This window comes from Oncorhynchus nerka, linkage group LG27 (assembly GCF_034236695.1).
Source record: "Oncorhynchus nerka isolate Pitt River linkage group LG27, Oner_Uvic_2.0, whole genome shotgun sequence".
NCBI lineage: Eukaryota > Metazoa > Chordata > Actinopteri > Salmoniformes > Salmonidae > Oncorhynchus > Oncorhynchus nerka.
In genome coordinates, this window is record NC_088422.1 from 96,826,765 (window position 1) to 96,853,003 (window position 26,239).

Consider the following 26,239-nt stretch of genomic DNA (forward strand, 5'->3'; position numbering starts at 1 on the left):
GACTACATTTACCCTAAGGTAGAGACTACATTTACCCACAGGTGGAGAAAACATTTAGCCCCAGGTGGAGAAAACATTTAGCCCCAGGTGGAGAAAACATTTACCCCCAGGTGGAGAAAACATTTACCCCAGGTGGAAGCTACATTTACCCCCAGGTGGAGACTACATTTACCCCCAGGTAGAGACTACATTTACCCCCAGGTGGAGAAAACATTTACCCCCAGGTGGAGAAAACATTTACCCCCAGGTGGAGAAAACATTTACCCCCAGGTGGAGAAAACATTTACCCCAGGTGGAAGCTACATTTCTTTCAAAAAGACTACTGATCAAGAATAAACCGAAGAAGGCTTATCTTTCCATGGCAGTATACAGCACACCGACCTGTGGCAGTATACGTCACACCAACCCGTGGCAGTATACATCACACCAACCCGTGGCAGTATACAGCACACCGACCCGTGGCAGTATACGTCACACCGACCCGTGGCAGTATACATCACACCGACCCGTGGCAGTATACATCACACCGACCCGTGGCAGTATACATCACACCGACCCGTGGCAGTATACATTACACCGACCCGTGGCAGTATACGTCACACCAACCCGTGGCAGTATACGTCACACCAACCCGTGGCAGTATACATCACACCAACCCGTGGCAGTATATACAGCACACCAACCCGTGGCAGTATACATCACACCAACCCGTGGCAGTATATACGGCACACCAACCCGTGGCAGTATACGTCACACCAACCCGTGGCAGTATACGTCACACCAACCCGTGGCAGTATACAGCACACCAACCCGTGGCAGTATACGTCACACCAACCCGTGGCAGTATACGGCACACCAACCCGTGGCAGTATATACGGCACACCAACCCGTGGCAGTATACGTCACACCAACCCGTGGCAGTATATACGGCACACCAACCCGTGGCAGTATATGTCACACCAACCCGTGGCAGTATACATCACACCAACCCGTGGCAGTATACGTCACACCAACCCGTGGCAGTATACATCACACCAACCCGTGGCAGTATACGTCACACCGACCCGTGGCAGTATATACGGCACACCAACCCGTGGCAGTATATGTCACACCGACCCGTGGCAGTATATACGGCACACCAACCCGTGGCAGTATATACGGCACACCAACCCGTGGCAGTATACATCACACCGACCCGTGGCAGTATATACGGCACACCAACCCGTGGCAGTATACGGCACACCGACCCGTGGCAGTATATACGGCACACCAACCCGTGGCAGTATACGTCACACCGACCCGTGGCAGTATACATCACACCGACCCGTGGCAGTATACAGCACACCAACCCGTGGCAGTATACAGCACACCAACCCGTGGCAGTATACAGCACACCAACCCGTGGCAGTATACGTCACACCAACCCGTGGCAGTATACATCACACCAACCCGTGGCAGTATACATCACACCAACCCGTGGCAGTATACATCACACCAACCCGTGGCAGTATACAGCACACCAACCCGTGGCAGTATACATCACACCAACCCGTGGCAGTATACATCACACCAACCCGTGGCAGTATACATCACACCAACCCGTGGCAGTATACATCACACCAACCCGTGACAGTATATACATCACACCAACCCGTGGCAGTATACATCACACCAACCCGTGGCAGTATACAGCACACCAACCCGTGGCAGTATACATCACACCAACCCGTGGCAGTATACAGCACACCAACCCGTGGCAGTATACATCACACCAACCCGTGGCAGTATACAGGCACACCAACCCACCAACCCGTGGCAGTATACAGCACACCAACCCGTGGCAGTATACATCACACCAACCCGTGGCAGTATACATCACACCAACCCGTGGCAGTATACATCACACCAACCCGTGGCAGTATACATCACACCAACCCGTGGCAGTATACATCACACCAACCCGTGAGTAGGATGGAGTCTTTCTACATGCTTCCTAATGATGGTGACTTTTATGTATAATTGTATGAAAGGTTTGTGTCCCAAGACACTTTTAAACCAACTTCACAAACTCACTACGACAGCATGTTGACCATTAACACTGGATGAAACCATGAGGTCCAGACAGCTGGCCTTGGAGGAGGACGTGCAGAATGTAATCCCTGTCCCTGTATAATTATCAACAGAGTTCATACGTTTTATTTCCTGTGGGTAATGTAATCCCTGTTGCTCTATCCAGACAATGGCATATGGCCAACTCCTTCTTGACATTTTGATGACTCATCTGCATCTCCTTGTGTGTTATTAGTATTATGTTGATTAGCTATCAGGTCAGACAGTGCAGTGACTGAGAAAGAAGGGGAGAGAAATGAGGCAGCAGGTGGAGACAGACTGCTATGTTTGCATTAAATTATATTGGTTTTATTAGTAAATATCTTAAATAAAAATGCTCACTTCATCTACAACGGTGTGGTAAACAGCTAAGTAAATTAGATATTTGTCATTGTGTCACCATGGACTGGTTTAAGCCTGGATACATGAATGCACATTAAACATTGTTGTTAATAATGAATGTGTATATTCATATACACTTCTAAAGGCAGTTAGACAGTGTTTGTAATGACTTCAAAAGCTCTTTGAGTAGAGCAGTAACAGTAGATATGAGTTGAGCTGCGGGGAGACTTCTAAGTTCAGCCTGTGGCTACATATCATCAGTCTTCAAAGTGGAAAGCCACAACAGGAAATGTGTCAGGACATGAGCAGTGTGGTAGTGCAGTGCTTTTCAGCTGTGGACTATGACAGGACTTGTACATCCATCCGTCAAGGCATACCTACCAGGCTTATAGTAGATTACAGTCTCGGGGTGAAGAGGACACAGGAGAAAGGCCAAAGTGAATGTACTGGTATTCCAATTAAAGAGATCCATCTTCTGGGTTAGAACGGCTATGGTAGTCGGGCTGACATCAAATCAAAGTGTATTGGTAGTGTACACAGTTTATCAGATTTAATAGCGGGTGCAGTGAATTGCTTGTGTTACTAGTTCCTGAAAGTGCAGCAAAAATGTCAAACAAGTATACAACTATTAATCCACTGGCAACATACACTTTTATTTTGGTATATATATATATAAGCTGTTTTACATATTTATAAGGAAACATGTAACGCTATCGCCTTAGCAACAAAGGAATCCCTTCTACAGCAGACATTTATATTGCTATACGATATTTCAAATACTTTTGAAATTTAAATTATCAAGTTTAAATATTTGTAATTATACTTTACATCTAACAAACAAAACGTGACGTGTAATGCCTCATGGTGCAGTTTGAAGGAAGTTGAAGGTAGTTCGGTGAGGCATTGCTAACTAGCGTTAGCACAATGACTGTAAGTCTATAGGTACAGCTAGCAGAGACATAAAAATGGTATCCATGAGTTCATGTGCCTCTGGGTAAGTAGAAAAAGGGCGTAATTGCCAAAATGTAGCACTATCCCTTTAAGACTTTACCAACTGTATTTATACTGTAGTACAGAGGGCCGGTTTCCTGGACACAGATTTAGCATAGTCCTGGGCAGAAAAACAAGTTGAAAGGAGAATATCCATATAAAGTGCTCTTTAGTCCAGGACTTATGTCCGGTTCTGGGCAAACGGGCCTTAAGTATGATCCTTCAACTGTCACTAATCAATACTATTGAAATGTGTCAGACTCTAAGGCTGTTACGGTGTCCATTTTAGGACAGCATCACCTGTCCATGGGAGTTGTCCTAGAATGGATACTGTACCCCTGTCAACAGTCCTTTACTTGGTGGTACACAGAGCAACGGTTAAAACAACAACTGATATTAAAACCCAGAAACCAAAAATGCTTTTGCGCAGTGCAAAATACACAGCTAGCAGCTCAAAAGAACTGCACGCAGGACAGCGGGCGTACTGTAAGCGCTGACTGAAATGTTCACTTCACCTCTCCAACCCTCACTTCAACTACCACAGTGCATTAAGGCACCAGCACTTTGAGCTGAGCGTAACCTCAACATAGGACAACACATGGCAGCATGGGTCTGTGAGCTAGCATGCAATACACAACTTAAAATGGAAAAAACACCCCTATAATCATTCCTATACACTCTTATTTTGTTATATGATTTTAAAACACATTCTAAAATCATAACACAGCATTTCATCTGAGTAAGCCTATGGAAGAGTTCAAGTTGAGGTTTTCAGGTAGGGGGGGAAAGATCACGCCAAGGCATTTGGATCCAGCTGAAATAAGGCCAAGATGTCGAGCATGGCCTGTTTGATGAGGTTTCCAAAACGATGAGAGTCCTATTGGACAGAGAGGAAACTAGTTAGAACAGACACGTTCTATAACAAGCTGATAGAAGGGACACGTTCTATAACAAGCTGATAGAAGGGACACGTTCTATAACAAGCTGATAGAAGGGACACGTTCTATAACAAGCTGATAGAAGGGACACGTTCTATAACAAGCTGATAGAACGGACACGTTCTATAACAAGCTGATAGAAGGGACACGTTCTATAACAAGCTGATAGAAGGGACACGTTCTATAACAAGCTGATAGAAGGGACACGTTCTATAACAAGCTGATAGAAGGGACACGTTCTATAACAAGCTGATAGAAGGGACACGTTCTATAACAAGCTGATAGAACAGACACGTTCTATAACAAGCTGATAGAACAGACACGTTCTATAACAAGCTGATAGAAGGGACACGTTCTATAACAAGCTGATAGAAGGGACACGTTCTATAACAAGCTGATAGAAGGGACACGTTCTATAACAAGCTGATAGAAGGGACACGTTCTATAACAAGCTGATAGAAGGGACATTCTATAACAAGCTGATAGAATGGACACGTTCTATAACAAGCTGATAGAAGGGACACGTTCTATAACAAGCTGATAGAAGGGACACGTTCTATAACAAGCTGATAGAAGGGACACGTTCTATAACAAGCTGATACAATAACACTTAAGAATGGACACATTCTAAGGCAAACTGATACAAATGAACCTATATGGATATGCAGTTGGAATCAATAGTGGCTGGTCTGCCATGAAATTTAGGTCTGTATGTTACCCAGGCGATAGCGATGTCTTTGTTTCAAGTGAGGACAGCGGATTGAAAGCAACATTGAAGATAGGCCATGTGGATCAGCCAACTCACCGTCTCAGGACTCGAGTGCTTGCTGGAGATGTGGAAGTTAATGAGGTTTTCTCCCAAGATGATGTAGGACACACCATATCCATCATCTGCCACCTGACACACAAAGAGAGAAAACACAATCAGCGTTTGGAAAAGGATTACACTGCAGCACAGAGATAATCACACTATATCCTACTGGATTTTCAATTGCTAAAATTAGAGAAAACTTGGGCCCTTTAAGAAGAAAAAAAATAAAGATTTTTTTTTACAGGCTTTCCCCCACTATTTTGCAGATTTTACAGAGTTACAATTGGAATTAATTAGGCCCCTAATCTATGGATTTCACATGACTGGGAATACAGATATGCATCTGTTGGTCATAGAAACCTTAAAAAACGTGGTTGTGGTTTGGTAAGAAGAATGCCCCTTACCCTACAGGTTTGATGACTACCTCTGAGGGTTTAGAGCTTGAGGTAGTCACCTCATACAGGTACTGGGGAGAATGGCTAGACGGTATACTGTCCTGTCCCGTCTCATACAGGTACTGGGGAGAATGGCTAGACGGTATACTGTCCTGTCCCGTCTCATACAGGTACTGGGGAGAATGGCTAGACGGTATACTGTCCTGTCCCGTCTCATACAGGTACTGGGGAGAATGGCTAGACGGTACACTGTCCTGTCCCGTCTCATACAGGTACTGGGGAGAATGGCTAGACGGTATACTGTCCTGTCCCGTCTCATACAGGTACTGGGGAGAATGGCTAGACGGTATACTGTCCTGTCCCGTCTCATACAGGTACTGGGGAGAATGGCTAGACGGTACACTGTCCTGTCCCGTCTCATACAGGTACTGGGGAGAATGGCTAGACGGTATACTGTCCTGTCCCGTCTCATACAGGTACTGGGGAGAATGGCTAGACGGTATACTGTCCTGTCCCGTCTCATACAGGTACTGGGGAGAATGGCTAGACGGTATACTGTCCTGTCCCGTCTCATACAGGTACTGGGGAGAATGGCTAGACGGTACACTGTCCTGTCCCGTCTCATACAGGTACTGGGGAGAATGGCTAGACGGTATACTGTCCTGTCCCGTCTCAGCACATATCCAAGCTGCAGGCTAAAGTTAAAACTAGACTTGGATTCCTCCATCGTAATCGCTCCTCTTTCACCCCAGCTGCCAAACGAACCCTGATTCAGATGACCATCCTACCCATGCTAGATTACAGAGACGTAATATAGATCGGCAGGTAAGGGTGCTCTCGGCGGCTAGATGTTCTTTACCATTCGGCCACCAGATTTACCACCAAAGCTCCTTACAGGACACATCACTGCTCTCTATACTCCTCTGCAAACTGTCCATCTCTGTATACCCGGAGCAAGACCCACTGGTTGATGCTTATTTATAAAACCCTCTATGGTCTCACTTCCCTCTATCTGAGATATCTACTGTAGCCCTCATCCTCCACATACAACACCCGTTCTGCCAGTCACATTCTGTTAAAGGTCCCCAAAGCACACACATCCCTGTAGTCGCTCCTCTTTTCAGTTCGCTGCAGCTAGCGACTGGAACAGGCTGCAACAAAACACTCAAACTGGACAGTTTTATCTCCATCTCTTCATTCAAAGACTCAATCATGGACACGCTTACTGACAGTTGTGGCTGCTTTGCATAATGTATTGCGTAGGATTTTTGAGCACCAGGATGAAGAACACAGACAATAAGATTGTGCGATTATGTTTTAAGGCGGCGTATCACTCCCGAATCTGGTCTGAAAACATCTGACAATATTTAATGCTACTTTAAAGCCTAATTGATTTTGAGTAGAGGGCCCTTTTGAGGTCAGGCAGGAAACTCACCGGACCAAAACCTCCCCCACTGGACACATACTCTGGGTGTCTGGCCAGGTCAAACAACTCCACCTGCTGGAGGGGAGTCTGACTGGTGGACAGCCTCCAGGGCTCCGACAGCACCTAGGGGAGAGGACACACACACGCTTTAACATACAAACCTCTCAAAGGAAAACTAACTGTAGAAACACACAAAGACCTCCATTCCCACTTTAAAGACGAATAGTAACATCCACAAGTCAAAATACTGCATGTGACCTCTTTGAGGAAGGCCGAGTCCTCCCCCAGGTACTTGGAGACCACGTAGAGACAGAAGAGGTGGCGGTCGATGCCTCCTCCAGTCATGGCCAGCCGGTAGAGCTGCTGGTGTCTCGTCGCAGCTTCCTTCAACAGTTTCAGTCGCAGCTCTCTCTACAGAGAAGACAAGGAAGGGTAGGAGGAGACAAAAGGAAAAGGGGCAGACCTATTCAGTCGCAGCTCTCTCTACAGAGAAGACAAGGAAGGGTAGGAGGAGACTAAAGGAAAGGGGCAGACCTATTCAGTTACACAACTGAATGCATTCAACCAAAATGTGTCTGAAACAGAGGGGTAAAGGGGTACTAAGGAAAGGTGGAATCTGTCTCTTTTGGCCAAACACATCCAGATATCACAATCTAACCATTTCTCCCATGAGCAAAGATATGGAAATAGTTTAAATTTCTCCCATGAGCAAAGATATGGAAATAGTTGGTTGCATTTTTGGGAGGCATACATTTTTCTTTGTATATATATATATAGATTTTTTTTATGCCAAAAAATATGTATATTTCACGAGGACTGACCCACAACTTTCCAGTTCCTGTAACACTCACAGATCCACCATCACAGTGGAACCAAGGTGCTTACCGGGTTGTCTTCCACCATGGAGCGGGCGAAGGCACAGGTCTCCACGGTGCAGGAACGCACCGTCTCTGTGCGACCCTCTCGGAACATGCGTGTCATGGACGCCTCGTACGTTAGACAGAACCTCCCCTTGTCCTGGAAGACAAATTCTAGTTCATCAAATTTAATAAAACATTTATCCATTCAGGGGTGAATAAGGAAAGTCAGGTCACATTATTTTAAGAGTAAAGACTCAGTTAACAGTCCTGTAATGTGGTTATAACATATTATAACTAGAGTAAAGACTCAGTTAACAGTCCTGTAATGTGGTTATAACATATTATAACTAGAGTACAGACTCAGTTAACAGTCCTGTAATGTGTGGTTATAACATTATAACTAGAGTAAAGACTCAGTTAACAGTCCTGTAATGTGGTTATAACATATTATAACTAGAGTAAAGACTCAGTTAACAGTCCTGTAATGTGGTTATAACATATTATAACTAGAGTAAAGACTCAGTTAACAGTCCTGTAATGTGGTTATAACATTATAACTAGAGTAAAGACTCAGTTAACAGTCCTAACAGTCCTGTTAACAGTCCTGTAATGTGGTTATAACATTATAACTAGAGTACAGACTCAGTTAACAGTCCTGTAATGTGGTTATAACATATTATAACTAGAGTAAAGACTCAGTTAACAGTCCTGTAATGTGTGGTTATAACATATTATAACGAGTACAGACTCAGTTAACAGTCCTGTAATGTGGTTATAACATATTATAACTAGAGTAAAGACTCAGTTAACAGTCCTGTAATGTGGTTATAACATTATAACTAGAGTACAGACTCAGTTAACAGTCCTGTAATGTGGTTATAACATATTATAACTAGAGTACAGACTCAGTTAACAGTCCTGTAATGTGGTTATAACATATTATAACTAGAGTACAGACTCAGTTAACAGTCCTGTAACATTTGAGTCTTGTCATGTTTGGTTAATAAATAATAAAAGTATGTTTGTTATAGCTATCGTCCTTGTTAAGGAGGATTTTTATCTCATCAAACTACAGATTGTTGACAGCTACTTACAGCATCATCTCTTAACACTGGTATTCATTCACACGTCCTAAAGAAGCTACATTCCCAACCTGGGTTTTATTATATCAATCCTACCCTCCCTCCTTCCAATTGCCTAGTTGGCTAATCAGCCAACGGACTAATCCAATCAGCTGATCCTCTTTACTGTTGCCAGTCAACAGGGGCAGAGATAAGGACCCTACCCTGAAGTGAGCCAGCTGCAGGGCGATCTGGATGAAGGCATCGGGGCTGGTGCGACACTTTTTGATCAGGCCCTTCCCGAAGCAATTGAAGGGGATGATGTGGGAGTCGACGTCGTCTGCCAGGGCCTTGGCCACCATCAGAGAGCTGGCGATGGCCGTCTGACACTGAGGCACCGCACACGGGGAACAAAGACACTGAGAATCAGCCCACTTCACTTGGGGTCTCTGATGTGTTTGATCAAAGAGCCTCAGTTCTTGATTTCATTTGAAGATTTGAGATGAGACAGTTGAAGGGGGGGCGGGGGGGGTCCTCAGAAAATTAGAGCTCAGGTGGCTTAAAGATGTGAAATGTGAAGGTATTTCTACTGTCTAATCTATTATCACACTTGTACCAAACAGACAGGATCACTGGGGATTAGATTTGATCATTATAACAATCAAACAGAATGGAAAGGCCTGTGTGTGCATTACTGATGTGCATTAATTGATGACAATTCTGAAAACAATAAATCACGTTTGAAAAGGGGAACATCCCTACAATATTGTAGTTTAACCCAAACCCCCTGTGGTAGGCTACCTCAGCTGGGATGTTCCACTGCAGCCTCTGAGGGCCTGGGAGGGACGGGTGGGGGTTTCCTTTGCAGTGGCCTTCCTCTGTGTAACCCAGCTTCACAGGGTCCATCGACAGCACATGCTACAATTGGACAATAACATCATTTAGAGACATGCACCATTTGTTCTGCCAGCTAGCGATTCCTGATAACCTACACAGACACAGTGTAAACATTAACACAACTAAAGAAGCAGAAGGGCTCTACTCTGCCAGCTAGCGATTCCTGATAACCTACACAGACACAGTGTAAACATGAACACAACTAAAGCAGCAGAAGGGCTCTACTCTGCCAGCTAGCGATTCCTGATAACCTACACAGTGTAAACATGAACACAACTAAAGCAGCAGAAGGGCTCTACTCTGCCAGCTAGCGATTCCTGATAACCTACACAGACACAGTGTAAACATGAACACAACTAAAGAAGCAGAAGGGCTCTACTCTGCCAGCTAGCGATTCCTGATAACCTACACAGACACAGTGTAAACATGAACACAACTAAAGAAGCAGAAGGGCTCTACTCTGCCAGCTAGCGATTCCTGATAACCTACACAGACACACTGTAAACATGAACACAACTAAAGAAGCAGAAGGGCTCTACTCTGCCAGCTAGCGATTCCTGATAACCTACACAGACACACTGTAAACATGAACACAACTAAAGAAGCAGAAGGGCTCTACTCTGCCAGCTAGCGATTCCTGATAACCTACACAGACACAGTGTAAACATGAACACAACTAAAGCAGCAGAAGGGCTCTACTCTGCCAGCTAGCGATTCCTGATAACCTACACAGACACAGTGTAAACATGAACACAACTAAAGAAGCAGAAGGGCTCTACTCTGCCAGCTAGCGATTCCTGATAACCTACACAGACACAGTGTAAACATGAACACAACTAAAGCAGCAGAAGGGCTCTACTCTGCCAGCTAGCGATTCCTGATAACCACAGACACAGTGTACACATGAACACAACTAAAGCAGCAGAAGGGCTCTACTCTGACAGCACTTCCTGATAACCTACACACTGTAAACATGAACACAACTAAAGAAGCAGAAGGGCTCTACTCTGCCAGCTAGCGATTCCTGATAACCTACACAGACACACTGTAAACATGAACACAACTAAAGCAGCAGAAGGGCTCTACTCTGCCAGCTAGCGATTCCTGATAACCTACACAGACACAGTGTAAACATGAACACAACTAAAGCAGCAGAAGGGCTCTACTCTGACAGCTAGCGATTCCTGATAACCTACACAGACACACTGTAAACATGAACACAACTAAAGCAGCAGAAGGGCTCTACTCTGACAGCTAGCGATTCCTGATAACCTACACAGACACACTGTAAACATGAACACAACTAAAGCAGCAGAAGGGCTCTACTCTGACAGCTAGTGATTCCTGATAACCTACACAGAACACAACTAAAGAAAACATGAAGCAGTGATTCCTGATAACCTAAAGACACACTGTAAACATGAACACAACTAAAGGCTCTACTCTGCCAGCTAGTGATTCCTGATAACCTACACAGACACACTGTAAACATGAACACAACTAAAGAAGCAGAAGGGCTCTACTCTGCCAGCTAGCGATTCCTGATAACCTACACAGACACACTGTAAACATGAACACAACTAAAGAAGCAGAAGGGCTCTACTCTGACAGCTAGCGATTCCTGATAACCTACACAGACACACTGTAAACATGAACACAACTAAAGAAGCAGAAGGGCTCTACTCTGACAGCTAGCGATTCCTGATAACCTACACAGACACACTGTAAACATGAACACAACTAAAGAAGCAGAAGGGCTCTACTCTGACAGCTAGTGATTCCTGATAACCTACACAGACACACTGTAAACATGAACACAACTAAAGCAGCAGAAGGGCTCTACTCTGACAGCTAGTGATTCCTGATAACCTACAGACACACTGTAAACATGAACACAACTAAAGAAGCAGAAGGGCTCTACTCTGACAGCTAGTGATTCCTGATAACCTACACAGACACACTGTAAACATGAACAACTAAAGCAGCAGAAGGGCTCTACTCTGCCAGCTACCTCCCAGAGGTGCCCTATGATGGGGGCATCTGCCCAGCTGTGCTCTGCGTTCAGACCCATGGTTCCGTTCCTGAACACGATGAGGTTGAAGGACTTGTCAAACCACCTACAGAAAAAAAGACAAACACAAACCAGTGCTTGAGGATGGAGTAAGATACAAACTCTTAGTATTTCATTATAGAATATTTATTCATTATACAAGCATTTAAAAGTGATTTAATTCATAAGCATTCATAGCATTTATGAAAATGTCTTAACAATTGATAAACATTCAGTAACATTCATAAGTAGTTATAACAGCTTATTCTTGACCATGTTTGTAAAGGGTCATCTGTAGAATAACTGAGGTCTCAGGTAGATGATAATAATAACATTTCATTTGTAGAGCGCATTTCCCACACTCCCTGTGCATAACATGAAGGATTGGAGCCCTCGGTCTCACCTGTCGTAACATTTGCCGTGCAGCAGGGACTTGGCGTAGCTGTCCAGGGATCGGACAGGATCGTCAGCCTTGTACCGCTGCTCTGTGTCGTCCAGGGTCACAAAGAAGGCAGCCTTCTCCACAGTGTCCAGGGCCTGCTGGTTCCTGCCCTGTCTCAGGTAGGCCTCGCGGGCCTCCGCCCAGGGCACCCTGCCAGGCGGGGGGAACATACCATTGAGGAAACTGTTTGATCAAATCATTTATTACTGACAGTGGATTTTCACACTGCCTTCAATAGTTGGGTTGATCCAATTCGGTCTGTTTGGGGGTTGGGATTGAAGTGGGGTATGGGTGGGGGCGTGGGGTATGGGGGGAGCACGGGGAATGGGGGGCGTGGGGAATGGGGGCGTGGGGTATGGGGGGCGTGGCGTATGGGGGTGTGGGGTATGGGGGGGCGTGGCGTATGGGGGCGTGGGGTATGGGGGGTGGCGTATGGGGGTATGGGGGGTGGGGTATGGGGGCGTGGGGTATGGGGGCGTGGGGTATGGGGGCGTGGGGTATGGGGGGCGTGGGGTATGGGGGCGTGGGGTATGGGGGCGTGGGGTATGGGGGGGGGCGTGGGGTATGGGGGCGGGGTATGGGGGCGTGGGGTATGGGGGCGTGGGGTATGGGGGCGTGGGGTATGGTGGGGCGTGGGGTATGGGGGGGCGTGGGGTATGGGGGGCGTGGGGTATGGTGGGGCGTGGGGTATGGGGGTGTGGGGTATGGGGGCGTGGGGTATGGTGGGGCGTGGGGTATGGGGGCGTGGGGTATGGGGGCGTGGGGTATGGGGGGTGTGGGGTATGGGGGCGTGGGGTATGGTGGGGCGTGGGGTATGGGGGGGGCGTTATGGGGGCGTTATGGGGGCGTGGGCGTTTTTTTTTTTTTTTTTTACATTTCTGTGAAATCCTCATGTCTTACTCATTGTTGGATCCAAATGTACTATATTGAATATTATATGAATACTATCATAAAAAAAAAAATTTTGGGGCCAATTCGGGTGCAATCATTTAAGTTAATTTCTCAGAAACGATTTCAAAACAATGAGATGGTGTGTGTTTGTTAAGGTGTCTCTCAGTTGGTTGAGCATGGCTCTGGTAACGGGCACTTCCAGTCCAGCTGGGCTACCCATAGGAAAATGGACACGTCGCGTTAGATAAAAGCCTCTGCTAAATGCATACATTACATGTGTAGTGTTAGCGTACCTGTCCCCAGCAGTGAGGGCGGCCAGGCACTCCTCCCCCGGCTGGGGTTCAGAGGGGTCAGCCAGGATACGCTCCATCTGTTGCTCTACGGCCCTGGGCGACAGCACCTTACCGTCGTAGAACATGGGCACCTTGAAGTAGCGCCCCCGGTGGTACACCACGATGTGCCTGCTGTCCTGCATATGCTGGATGGTGTCTGGACAAGCACAAGGGTAGAGAGGGACAACTTTGTGTAACTTCCAACTAAAACCTAAACAAGAATATGATTATGGCTTAAAAGGAACTCTGATAAACTATTCACACAATTTGGACCTACTGAATAATTAGCACAACAAACAGGTGGAAACTGCAGTACAACATGTGTAAAAAGGGGTTTTCTAGCAACTAAGACAGAGTATCAAGCAGATACCTTGGAGAGACTAAATGTGCTTTGAACTGTTGTTTCAAGTGAAAGACTTGTGAGAGTGGCTCTAAAGCACAAACTATGGTTGATGTCATTTCCAAGCAGCAGTCAGAACTGCAGTGGGATTCTTTGGCATGAAACAAAAGTTTAAAAAACACACAATGAAGAGGATTGCAATGAATCATGGGAGTCTACGGGGGGGTGGTCTAATTCAGGACACTTTGTAGCCTCGGTCACAAAAAAAATAGCCGGTTTTATTCCAGGGCCCAAATAGCCAATCTGTTATGTCAACTTGGCATTGAGAAAACAGCTCCATCCTGCGATGCCAGTTGGCCTGTATGAAAGTGAAAGTCTGTGTACATTTAATATTCACGTTGCTAAATAATAAAATGATCAAATCATCTGTTCAATATGCAATTGGTTCCACCAATTTGGTTGGTTGTTAGAACTGCTTTAGTCTGTGTGATTGAGAGACTGGGGAGGAAGAAGTGGCCATCTACCTGTATCTACGCCTGGGATACGACTGGTGTTGAACATACGCTCATATTGCGCTGAGCACATTGGAATGGTATTTTGAAGCATGAGCTGAAAGGCAAAAAGAAAAAAAAAATGAAAAATGATCAAAGCACGAAAGCCTGCTCTCCTAGAAACTGACGGGAGGGGAGCTACAGGGGTGGGGGGTGGTGGAGGAACCAGAACGGCTCACGGGACAATTTCTCCCACGGAAGAGAAGAAAGACAGATGGGTGGGGATTTTTAAAAAATACAAAAAAATGAAGGGCATGATTGGAGGGGATGGGGAAGGGTTTGAGATAGCTGATCCTATTTCACCAGCATGTTAGACTTGAGAAATATGGTTGTCTGGGTCAAAATAAACTATATTTCTGGACAATAACACTAGGTGCAAAAACAGTCATTCTAATAACTTATGAATGCAGAGGCCAAATGAGTGATACACAAGTTTGTTTTTATGGAACATGCTGGTGAAACAGGAATTCCATGGGGACAGGAATGGGTGGGAGGGATAAGGGGTGAGCTGGATCCAAAGTTGGTCTGTGACAATAACGCTCCCTCCTCTTACCCCGTTCCAGGCCTGGGAGGCGGGACGTATTGAACAAGCGCTCCCATTGAGCGGAGCAAAGAGGAACTCTTTTATCCAGTGCAAAGAGCTGCACCAGAGAAAACATCCCGTCCGCAAGTGTGAAACAGAAACAACCATATTTATGTCATTTGGTATTAAATACAGAGGGAAGAGGAACACACATTATGGTCATAAAGCAAATAGATAAGAAGCAGTGACCAAAAGTGAAGGATATTTACCGGTTTGATCTGCGCTCGGTCCAGCATTCTCCTGTACAGCATGATGGCATGGATAGCATTGCCTGCCCGAGCAGCCTGCAGACTGGTGGGGAACACATACAGGAAGTCCTAAGAGAGAGGAGTGAGAATGGAGAAAAAGATGACAATCACTGAATGAATGAGAAAAAAAAATCTACAATGGATAAAGAGAAATATTGCCAAGAGAATCTGGTCAAATAGAGTCTGATGAAATTGCCAAATTGGTAAACACCCATAAACAAACTTATCAAAGACAGTACAGTATGAAAATAGGCTAAAAGTGCTTCTCCAATAGAAATCCCTGATCAAACGTGTAGGCGATGTCATGGAGGCGATGGCTAGCTAAGCTCATGAGTAGAAACACGTCATCGGGTCTAACGGTCGTCTCGCGCCGAACTGAGCATGTGCAGGCTGTCCTCTCAAAAGTACTCCTTCCATATAACATTTAAAAACGCCACTCGCACATCTGAGCTGTCTTTGTTGCAGGTGCATGGTGACAGTTGAATAAGATGAGAAAAAAAGAGGAAACCTGCACACTGCTCTCGCTAGCGTCACCGCTCTCATTAGGATCACTGCTCTCGCTAGTATCACCGCTCTCGCTAGTATCACTGCTCTCGCTAGTATCACTGCTCTCGCTAGCGTCACCGCTCTCATTAGGATCACTGCTCTCGCTAGTATCACTGCTCTCACTAGTCTTCCATGGCACAGAGTATATAAAACAATGCTAGATTCAAGACTCACTGGACCCATATTTACTTTCTATCTCTTTTTGATTTTAATTTGTTTATACCTTCCGGAAACCTGCCTCACCCAATGTGATACGGAATCGCTATTATTTTTAATTTTTAGAACACACTCAAGAACCTCCAGAAGCTAACCAGCTAACTAGCTACAAGCTATTTAGTCATTGTTAGTTTTTTAAAAACCTGGATAACACTCGCCAGTCCAGATTCCCTGCCCCATCCACCGCTGCCCCCTGGACACTGATCTCTTGGCTACATAGCTGACGCACGCTGGATTGTCCATTAATCACGGTACTCCTTTCTGCTTGTTTGTTTTATCTGTCGGCCCCGTTGCCTAGTCAACGCCATTTTACCTGCTGTTGTTGTGCTAGCTGATTAGCTGTTGTCTCACCTAATGTTTTGGCTAGCTTTCCCAATTCAACACCTGTGATTACTGTATGCCTCGCTGTATGTCTCTCTCAAATGTCAATATGCCTTGTATACTGTTGTTCAGGTTAGTTATCATTGTTTTAGTTCACAATGGAGCCCCTAGTTCCACTCTTCATACCCCTGATACCTCCTTTGTCCCACCTCCCACACATGCGGTGACCTCACCCATTACAACCAGCATGTCCAGAGATACAACCTCTCTCATCATCACCCAGTGCCTGGGCTTACCTCCGCTGTACCCGCACCCCACCATACCCCTGTCTGCGCATTATGCCCTGAATATATTCTACCATGCCCAGAAACCTGCTCCTCTTATTCTCTGACCCCAACGCTCTAGGCGACCAGTTTTGATAGCCTTTAGCCGCACCCTCATACTACTCCTTCTCTGTTCCGCGGGTGATGTGGAGGTAAACCCAGGCCCTGCATGTCCCCAGGCACCCTCCTTTGTTGACTTCTGTGATCGAAAAAGCCTTGGTTTCATGCATGTCAACATCAGAAGCCTCCTCCCTAAGTTTGTTTTACTCACTGCTTTAGCACACTCTGCTAACCCTGATGTCCTTGCCGTGTCTGAATCCTGGCTCAGGAAGGCCACCAAAAATTCTGAGATTTCCATACCCAACTATAACATCTTCCGTCAAGATAGAACTGCCAAAGGGGGAGGAGTTGCAGTCTACTGCAGAGATAGCCTGCGAAGTAATGTCGTACTTTCCAGGTCCATACCCAAACAGTTCGAACTACTAATTTTGAAAATTACTCTCTCCAGAAATAAGTCTCTCACTGTTGCAGCCTGCAACTGAGGCTAGGTAACACGGTCACCACCGATAAATCCATGATTATCGAAAACTTCAATAAGCATTTCTCAACGGCTGGCCATGCCTTCCGCCTGGCTACTCCAACCTCGGCCAACAGCTCCGCCCCCCCCCCCCGCAGCTCCTCGCCCCAAGCCTCTCCAGGTTCTCCTTTACCCAAATCCAGATAGCAGATGTTCTGAAAGAGCTGCAAAACCTGGACCCGTACAAATCAGCTGGGCTTGACAATCTGGACCCTCTATTTCTGAAACTATCCGCCGCCATTGTCGCAACCCCTATTACCAGCCTGTTCAACCCCTCTTTCATATCGTCTGAGATCCCCAAGGATTGGAAAGCTGCCGCAGTCATCCCCCTCTTCAAAGGGGGAGACACCCTGGACCCAAACTGTTACAGACCTATATCCATCCTGCCCTGCCTATCTAAGGTCTTCGAAAGCCAAGTCAACAAACAGGTCACTGACCATCTCGAATCCCACCGTACCTTCTCCGCTGTGCAATCTGGTTTCCGAGCCGGTCACGGGTGCACCTCAGCCACACTCAAGGTACTAAACGATATCATAACCGCCATCGATAAAAGACAGTGCTGTGCAGCCGTCTTCATCGACCTTGCCAAGGCTTTCGACTCTGTCAATCACCATATCCTTATCGGCAGACTCAGTAGCCTCGGTTTTTCGGATGACTGCCTTGCCTGGTTCACCAATTACTTTGCAGACAGAGTTCAGTGTGTCAAATCGGAGGGCATGCTGTCCGGTCCTCTGGCAGTCTCTATGGGGGTGCCACAGGGTTCAATTCTCGGGCCGACTCTTTTCTCTGTATATATCAATGATGTTGCTCTTGCTGCGGGCGATTCCCTGATCCACCTCTACGCAGACGACACCATTCTATATACTTTCGGCCCGTCATGGGACACTGTGCTATCTAACCTCCAAATGAGCTTCAATGCCATACAACACTCCTTCCGTGGCCTCCAACTGCTCTTAAACGCTAGTAAAACCAAATGCATGCTTTTCAACCGATCGCTGCCTGCACCCGCATGCCCGACTAGCATCACCACCCTGGATGGTTCCGACCTTGAATATGTGGACATCTATAAGTACCTAGGTGTCTGGCTAGACTGCAAACTATCCTTCCAGACTCATATCAAACATCTCCAATCGAAAATCAAATCAAGAGTCGGCTTTCTATTCCGCAACAAAGCCTCCTTCACTCACGCCGCCAAGCTTACCCTAGTAAAACTGACTATCCTACCGATCCTCGACTTCGGCGATGTCATCTACAAAATGGCTTCCAACACTCTACTCAGCAAACTGGATGCAGTCTATCACAGTGCCATCCGTTTTGTCACTAAAGCACCTTATACCACCCACCACTGCGACTTGTATGCTCTAGTCTGCTGGCCCTCGTTACATATTCGTCGCCAGACCCACTGGCTCCAGGTCATCTACAAGTCCATGCTAGGTAAAGCTCCGCCTTATCTCAGTTCACTGGTCACGATGGCAACACCCATCCGTAGCACGCGCTCCAGCAGGTGTATCTCACTGATCATCCCTAAAGCCAACACCTCATTTGGCCGCCTTTCGTTCCAGTACTCTGCTGCCTGTGACTGGAACGAATTGCAAAAATCGCTGAAGTTGGAGACTTATCTCCCTCACCAACTTCAAACATCAGCTATCTGAGCAGCTAACCGATCGCTGCAGCTGTACATAGTCTATTGGTAAATAGTCCACCCATTTTCACCTACCTCATCCCCATACTGTTTTTATTTATTTACTTTTCTGCTCTTTTGCACACCAATATCTCTACCTGTACATGACCATCTGATCATTTATCACTCCAGTGTTAATCTGCAAAATTGTAATTATTTGCCTACCTCCTCATGCCTTTTGCACACATTGTATATAGACGCCCCCGTTTTTTGCTACTGTGTTATTGACCTGTTAATTGTTTACTCCATGTGTAACTCTGTGTTGTCTGTTCACACTGCTATGCTTTATCTTGGCCAGGTCGCAGTTGCAAATGAGAACTTGTTCTCAACTAGCCTACCTGGTTAAATAAAAAATAAAATAAAAAATAAAAAAAGACTATTGTACAGAATTCTTGCAACCAACAAAATGTTGAATATTTGGGGCATACAATCATCGCAGCTCTGCAGATTTTGTTGTGAGGATACAGAATCAATAGACCATTTGTTTTGGTATTGCCCTCAGGTAGCCTGTTTCTGGTCTCAGGTTCAGGAATGGCTGAAAAATCAGAACATTAATCTCAAATTTACCCTAGAAATAGCATTGTTGGGAGATCTGGAGAGACCAGATCTTCAACTCGCAATCTGTGGATTCTATTCGATTAGATAGACTCAAAGTGTGTTAGACATCACAACATAGTTGAAAGATATATGGTGCATAGAAATCTGAAGAGGGTGGCCAGCAGAGATAGGTGGGATGGGCTGAGGGGAGGAGCTGAGGGTTAAGATGAGGAACTGGAGACAAGTGGGAGTGGAGTTGCTGACTGGGGGATAGAATGACAGTCAAAGACTAAAGTAAAAAATTATATTGCCTGAGGCTGATGCCGCGCAGGTGCTTGTACACATGCATATACACACACGCATATACACACACGCATTCAAATGCACACTTGTGCACACACACACGTAAATATTGCCACACATGCACCGAAATGTATCCAGTTGGCCTTGCTGTTTAGATTACCGTTGTCCTTGATGTCTGTTTTCCTTTGGTTTTCTCTTTTGTTCATTGTGTTGGTTTGGGCATTGGGGGACGGTGGCTTGGGAGGGTTTTAGGTGTGTGGAATTGTGGGAGAGGTTTTTTCAGAGGGGTGGGGGGCTATGGGGGTCTTGGATGGTTGAGGGGCAGCTCTCAGGAACTATGGGGGGGGCTTGGTGGCCTGGTGGTTGGGGGCTTGGCCCGGTGGCCGACAGGTTGCTGGTTCAAGATCAGTCAATGTGCCCTGGTTGCTCCTGTGAGTTGCTCTGGATGGGAGTCTTTTAGATGACTGAATGTAATGTAAATGTTAAGCAGCTTCGCTGCAGGTAGATATGTATATTTTAATGTTTTTTGACAAAAATTAAAACGTGTCAGTTTCACAAGGTTGGAGTAATAACATGTTCATCTACTTAAGACATTGGCTCCAATCTAGTTTGTGCCTTTACATTTCGAGAAAATAAATAACTTTTGAATCATTTTTCACTTCTCAAACCCCAGCCTGGTCTGTCTGGTTTCACAAGCGTTCCCGGAAGTCTCGTGATGTTGCACCCCTGGGTTCAGTAAGTCTGTGATATTATTACATTCCTAGCAGCTTGATTATATATAATGCTAGTTCTGACTCTTACCATTGCATAGTAGTTGCTGTTGACCATGATTGGTCCACGGCCTCTTAGGTAGATGTACTCCTCCCACCAGTCACTGACCTGAGAACAGCAAGACAAGCAGGAAGATGGACATGTCGGAATCATACGAAAAGCTATGGAAAATTAATGAAGCTATCTAAGAAAATCTGATGAAAACAATATTTAATGAAATGTGACTTACATAGTTTGTAGCCCACCAGGATTTGAGTTTCAGGTACCACTGAAGTTTAGGACCCAGGCCTTTCTCAAAATCCTTGGCAAGACCCTCCATCCTCGAGTACTGTTCGTCGTCCATGAGCGGATGGGCAGATTCAAGGTACTGGCAGAGGAAACATGTATGACAATCTAACATTGCACACCTTCAGGAGTTCTATAAAATAGCCACATTGTACCCCTCTAGTAAATGGTTTTAATTATTATTATTATATATATATATATTTTTAAAGATGGTTAAGTGGAGCTGTGTTTTGTTTCTGTCACTCACTCTATTGATGGTGTCTTTCACCGAGGGCAGAGGGAGCTGTGGTAACGATGTCTGGAAGCTGTACAACTGGGGATTCCGCCTCCCGGAGAAGAGTTTCACCAGTACCTGCACTCACAATTATGGGCTGGTCTGTTAAAGGAGAAGTCTACCTTCAAATAAAAAGGATCATATATATTTTTTCTTTCCACCAGTCTTCTGTTTATTTGGTCTGGGGGAGATATTTCTGACATATGATATTCTAGGTATAATATTTCTGTAGCCTCCACCTCTACCCTGCATTGGTTTCCCACGAGGCAACAACTGACATGGTCGTTTGCAGTCGACTCACCAGCCAGATGCGTGTCCTCCATGACACGGTGCCGTGATGGGCATACATCCATCCATGCCAGGAGAGCAGCCACTTGAGTGCAGTTCGCATGGTGAAGAAAATAGCCACCCAGAGCCCTGTGCCAACTAGCACCCCACCAACCACCTGTTGTTTCTCAAAGGACATGTAGCGACTGCAAGGAGAGAGGCAAAGCATCACTTACTGGCCATAAACATCAGGCAATTGTCATTTTATCTATGGTGATTCTAGATTTTTCAAAGTTTAGTCAGCATCCTTGGATAGCGAGTTGAGACTTTACCTAACAGGCAGGTGAGCACCCACTTTGGTGAACAGTGCCAAGGAAGGGTCAGCTTGGACGTACTTTGCCCTCCCCATGTACAGCCCCACCACTAACATCAGGCCGGTGGGACTGCCAGGGTACACCCCGGTCATCACCCCATTCTGTGGAGGAAATGATATTCATCTGTTTAGACACATCAACGTCACTGTTGGTTGTATTTACGTGATCTGATGCTGTTGAATGTCTGTATAACTTGGTATTGGTTTGCCTGATGGCAAATTTCCCTTGAGACAAAGTTTGGATACAATTTCAGTGTTGGAGCACCTTGAAGCGGATAAACTTTTTCTTCCAGGAATGCAGGCCAGACAGGTAGATTTGTCTCAGGGCCTCGTGGCTCAACTGCAGATCAATGCCATCTGGAGAGACGGTGAACTGGAACGCCACAGCCTGATGAGCTTCTGCCATGACTCTGCCAGAGGTATTATACAGTCGAAAACACATGACAAAACATCACCAAAACATCATCACATGATAAAAACTGAAGAACACAGGCAACTAGAATAAAAATGACCTTCCCTCGTAAGCTACTAGGTAGAAAGGACCCACCCACTCTCATGAGCAACTTAGAAAGAACCTTCTCTCAAACAGATGTGACAAGTGGGTGAGAAACATTTGTTCCATTCAGTGAGCAAAAATCTTGTAGCGTGATGGTGTGATAAAGCAGTGCTATTTGAGTTTGGCCAATGACAGATGCGCAGCACGACTGCATAAAACACAGCCTGAAACGCAACCAACCTGAATCATGGTCTCCAAGCAAGGTATCAGCACAGATAGAAGGGGTTAGTTATAAATATCTTTGATGTCAGCTAACGTTAGCTAGCTAACGTTAATTCCGGATCAACTTTGTGAATTCCAAGGCAGAAAGATACTAGCCAGTTGCCTTGTTTGGTTAATATAGCTAGTTGTGACATTCATCCGTTAACTAACTGTCCGCTTATACTGCCATTAGCTAACTAGCTAGCAGCAAATTGTGGGACGCGCTGGCTCGTTAGCTATGTTAACGTTAGCTAGCTAGATAACGTTAGTCAGACAGCTAGCTAGCTAAATAGTTTGATAGCAGGTTAAATCAACAATCAAACTCACGTAGTATCTTCAAATAGCTCCTTTTGAAATATGTTTTAGTTCAAAATCATTTCAGCAGCGATTTCAACGACACCAAGTAAGCTAGCTACTACACGCTGGGTAGTGCGCTACGTCGGACGCTCTGGCACGTTCCAGGGGGCATATTCAAGGCTGACTGTCAATCCCAAGGGGCCACGGTTCCGGTCTAGAATCACGGTTTCGACTGCTCCTACAGTTTGGCTTCGGTACTGCAGTTTAACTGACACCCGTCCCAGAAAGCGAATTTCCATACACGACCACATAGTGGTCAGATTTGAAAATGCATAATAAAGACACTATGGGCAGGAGCTCACCAGAGATGAGTACCAGCACCTCACTTTCTACTGTTCGTCTTTGTAGAATGTTAGCTCAAAAAGTATTGTGGAGCTCGTGCACCTAAAGTTTGTACCAGAACCTATTTCAGTCCAAGTCAAGCACTCCACTTTAGTCATCAGCTTTGTGAACAAAACATCCATTGAATGAATTAATTAATTCAAATAATTGTCACCGACGCAGATTTAAAAAATGTATCACTCCCCGCCAAAGATATTAAACATCCAATGTCTGCCATGTTTTTGGATGACGTAGTCGCTGTTTGCGGCACGGCGGGTTGTCCAGTACCTGCCTATCCTTTCTTTGGATTGGTGGATACATCTCATTAGTGTAATTATTTTTTGAATATTTGATGAGGGTTGTTGAAAACAACTGCCTCTATTCAATTAAGAGACATGCTATGCTACCAGCCTCATGTCATTGTAACAGTATAGCTTTCCGTCACTCTTCTTGCCCCTACCTGGTCTCGAACCTGGGCTCTGCACACATCGAGAACAGCCACCCTCGAATCGTCGTTACCCATCGCTCCAAAAAAGCCGCAAGGGGAACGACTACTTCGAGGTCTCAGAGCGGGTGAAGTCACCGATTGAAACGCTATTGGCGCACAACACCGCTAACTAGCTAGCCATTTCACATCGGTTACACTATGTTTAAACAATATGGCATGATGGGGTGCGGTATATTGCCGATATACCAAGGCTAAAGGCTGTTCTTGCGCGCAACGCAGAGTGCCTGGATACAGCCCTTGGACGTGGTGTATTGGCAATGTTGTCCAAAATACATTTTGGAAACAAATGTTTAACATAATTTAACTAGGCAAGTTATTGTGCAAGTCATTGTTATTAAGGATTTGTAACTAACGTTGTAGTCTGATACTAGCTACCAAAATCGATTAAGTAAAGTTATTTTGCAAGCTATTTAAAAAAAAAAATCAAAACGCTAGCTTAATTCTGTATGGAGCCATAACTAGCTAACGAGTATAATCATTTGAAAATAAATCATTCACCTGCTAAGACCAAGTAACAGACATAAATCCCATGATTTAATGATCACCCAGTTAGATCTGGAGTTTTAGTAGAACCACGACTGAAGGTAGAAAATCATTTATTTGGCTTTATTCTGTACCGCCCTTCAATTAATGTAAAATCTAAACAATTTACAATTGTCTGTACGAGTCACAGAGAGGGTAGTATAGACTTACTTTTGTAGGTATTAATTGAGGGACACAGTCTTGTCGTCCGTCAGGTCCTCTGTAGCCAGTTCCTGCACCCTCACGGACACCGTGTTGTGGTAGAGCTTGAAGAACCTGCCAAGGTGTTGGGATGCACTGCACCAGCGTCACTGTGGCCTCCAGCCTTGCCCATGGCATGCTGCAGCACTATCCACAGTTGATTGGCCAGGTCGTCCGACAGGCCGTACACCTTGACTAAGTACAGTGCATTTGGAAAGCATTAAGAAAGACCCCTTGACTTTTTCTACATTTTGTTACGTTACAGCCTTATTCTAAAATTGATTAAATTGTTTTTTTCCCCCTCATCAATCTACACACAATACCCCATAATGACAAAGCAAAAACAGGTTTTTACACATTTTAGCCCTGAGACACCCCTCCCGATGACTCCTACCAATGCACTTAGTACCTATAGTTGGGTCTCCGGTTAGGTTACTTTATACCAGCCACTCAGGTTCCCGATAGACTAATTAACCAGATGCTAAAAATCCTCAATTAATCAAGTCTATTTCAGAAACCTAGAGTAAAACGCCATGTATTTGTATTTATTATGGATCCCCATTAGCTGCTGCCAAAGCAACATCTACTCTTCCTGGGGTCCAGCAACATTAAAGCAGTTTATACAATTTTAAAAACATTACAATACATTCACAGATTTCACAACACACTGTGTGCCCTTAGGCCCCTACTCCACCACTACCACATAGCTACAGTACTAAATCCATGTGTATGAATAGTGTGTGTGTGTGTGTCTGTGCCAATGTTTGTGTTTCGTTGTCTCCGCTGTTCCATAAGGTGTTTTTTTCATCTGTTTTTTAAAATCTAACATAACTGCTTGTATCAGTTACTTGATGTGGAATAGAGATCCATGTAGTCATGGCCCAGTGTAGTACTGTGTGCCTCCCATAGTCTGTTCTGGACTTGCGGACTGTGAAGAGACCTCTTGTGGCATGTCTTGTGGGGTATGCATGGGTGTCCGATAGAGGTCAACCGATTATGATTTTTTTCAACGCCGATACCGGTGCTGATTATTGGAGGGCCAAAAAAAGCAGATACCGATTAATCGGACAATTCTTTTGTTGTTTTAATAATGACAATTACAGCAATACTGAATGAACACTTATTGTAACTTAATATAATACATCAATAAAATCAATTTAGCCACAAATAAATAATGAAACATGTTCAATTTGGTTTAAATAATGCAAAAACAAAGTTTTTCAGAAGAAAGTAAAAGTGCAATATGTGCCATGTAAGAAAGCTAACGTTTAAGTTCCTTGCTCAGAACATGAGAATATATGAAAGCTGGTGTTTCCTTTTAACATGAGTCTTCAATATTCCCAGGTAAGAAGTTTTAGGTTGTAGTTATTATAGGACTTATAGGACTATTTCTCTCTATACGATTTGTATTTCATATACCTTTGACTATTGGATGTTCTTATAGGCACTTTAGGCTCCTACCTGGGCTCTAACCAGGAACACATCGACAACAACCACGCTCGAAGCAGCGTTACCCATCGCTCCACAAAATCTGCGGCCCTTGCAGCGCAAGGGGAACAACTACTCCAAGTCTCAGAGCGAGTGACGTTTGAAACGCTATTAGCGCGCACCCCGCTAACTAGCTATCCATTTCACATTTGTTACACCAGCCTCATCTCGGGAGTTGATAGGCTTGAAGTCATAAACAGTGCAATGCTTGAAGCATTGCGAAGAGCTGCTGGCAAAACGCACAAAAGTACTGTTTGAATGAATGCTTACGAGCCTGCTGGTGCCTACCATCGCTCAGTCAGACTGCTCTATCAAATCATAGACTTAATTATAACATAATAACAC

General features: G+C 45.1%; 1 protein-coding gene across 3 annotated transcripts; it reads right to left on the bottom strand.

The window, feature by feature from the left end:
• Window positions 1–3,083: 3,083 nt before the first annotated feature.
• Window positions 3,084–24,474, bottom strand: cpt1aa (carnitine palmitoyltransferase 1Aa (liver)). Of its 3 annotated transcripts, none has more exons than XM_065012389.1 (19): window positions 24,377–24,474; window positions 22,006–22,150; window positions 21,700–21,842; window positions 21,402–21,573; window positions 21,074–21,178; window positions 20,771–20,908; window positions 20,572–20,649; window positions 15,228–15,335; window positions 14,989–15,076; window positions 13,506–13,701; window positions 12,283–12,471; window positions 11,841–11,946; window positions 9,734–9,850; window positions 9,157–9,321; window positions 7,897–8,028; window positions 7,270–7,422; window positions 7,021–7,134; window positions 5,185–5,277; window positions 3,084–4,318 (listed from the first exon to the last, which is right to left on the bottom strand). In XM_065012389.1, the coding sequence occupies exons 2-19, from the start codon at window positions 22,144–22,146 to the stop codon at window positions 4,232–4,234; spliced, it is 2,325 nt and encodes a 774-aa protein (XP_064868461.1). In that variant the 5' UTR covers window positions 22,147–22,150; window positions 24,377–24,474; the 3' UTR covers window positions 3,084–4,231. The 3 variants fall into 3 exon arrangements, with proteins under 3 accessions (XP_064868461.1, XP_064868460.1, XP_064868462.1); XM_065012388.1 differs by lacking the exon at window positions 24,377–24,474 and adding an exon at window positions 22,825–22,967; XM_065012390.1 differs by lacking the exons at window positions 14,989–15,076; window positions 24,377–24,474 and adding exons at window positions 14,409–14,493; window positions 22,825–22,965.
• Between the last annotated feature and the right edge of the window lie 1,765 nt (window positions 24,475–26,239).

What these genes read in the sequence shown, in the direction of transcription:
- cpt1aa (XM_065012389.1), bottom strand. Translation starts at nt 22,146, where the DNA reads ATGGCAGAAGCTCATCAGGCTGTGGCGTTCCAGTTCACCGTCTCTCCA. An exon ending in GGTGCTCACCTGCCTGTTAG is followed by an intron (nt 21,574 to 21,699) that starts GTAAAGTCTCAA and finishes CTCTCCTTGCAG; the next exon opens with TCGCTACATGTCCTTTGAGA. An exon ending in GGAGGACACGCATCTGGCTG is followed by an intron (nt 21,179 to 21,401) that starts GTGAGTCGACTG and finishes TTGTGAGTGCAG; the next exon opens with GTACTGGTGAAACTCTTCTC.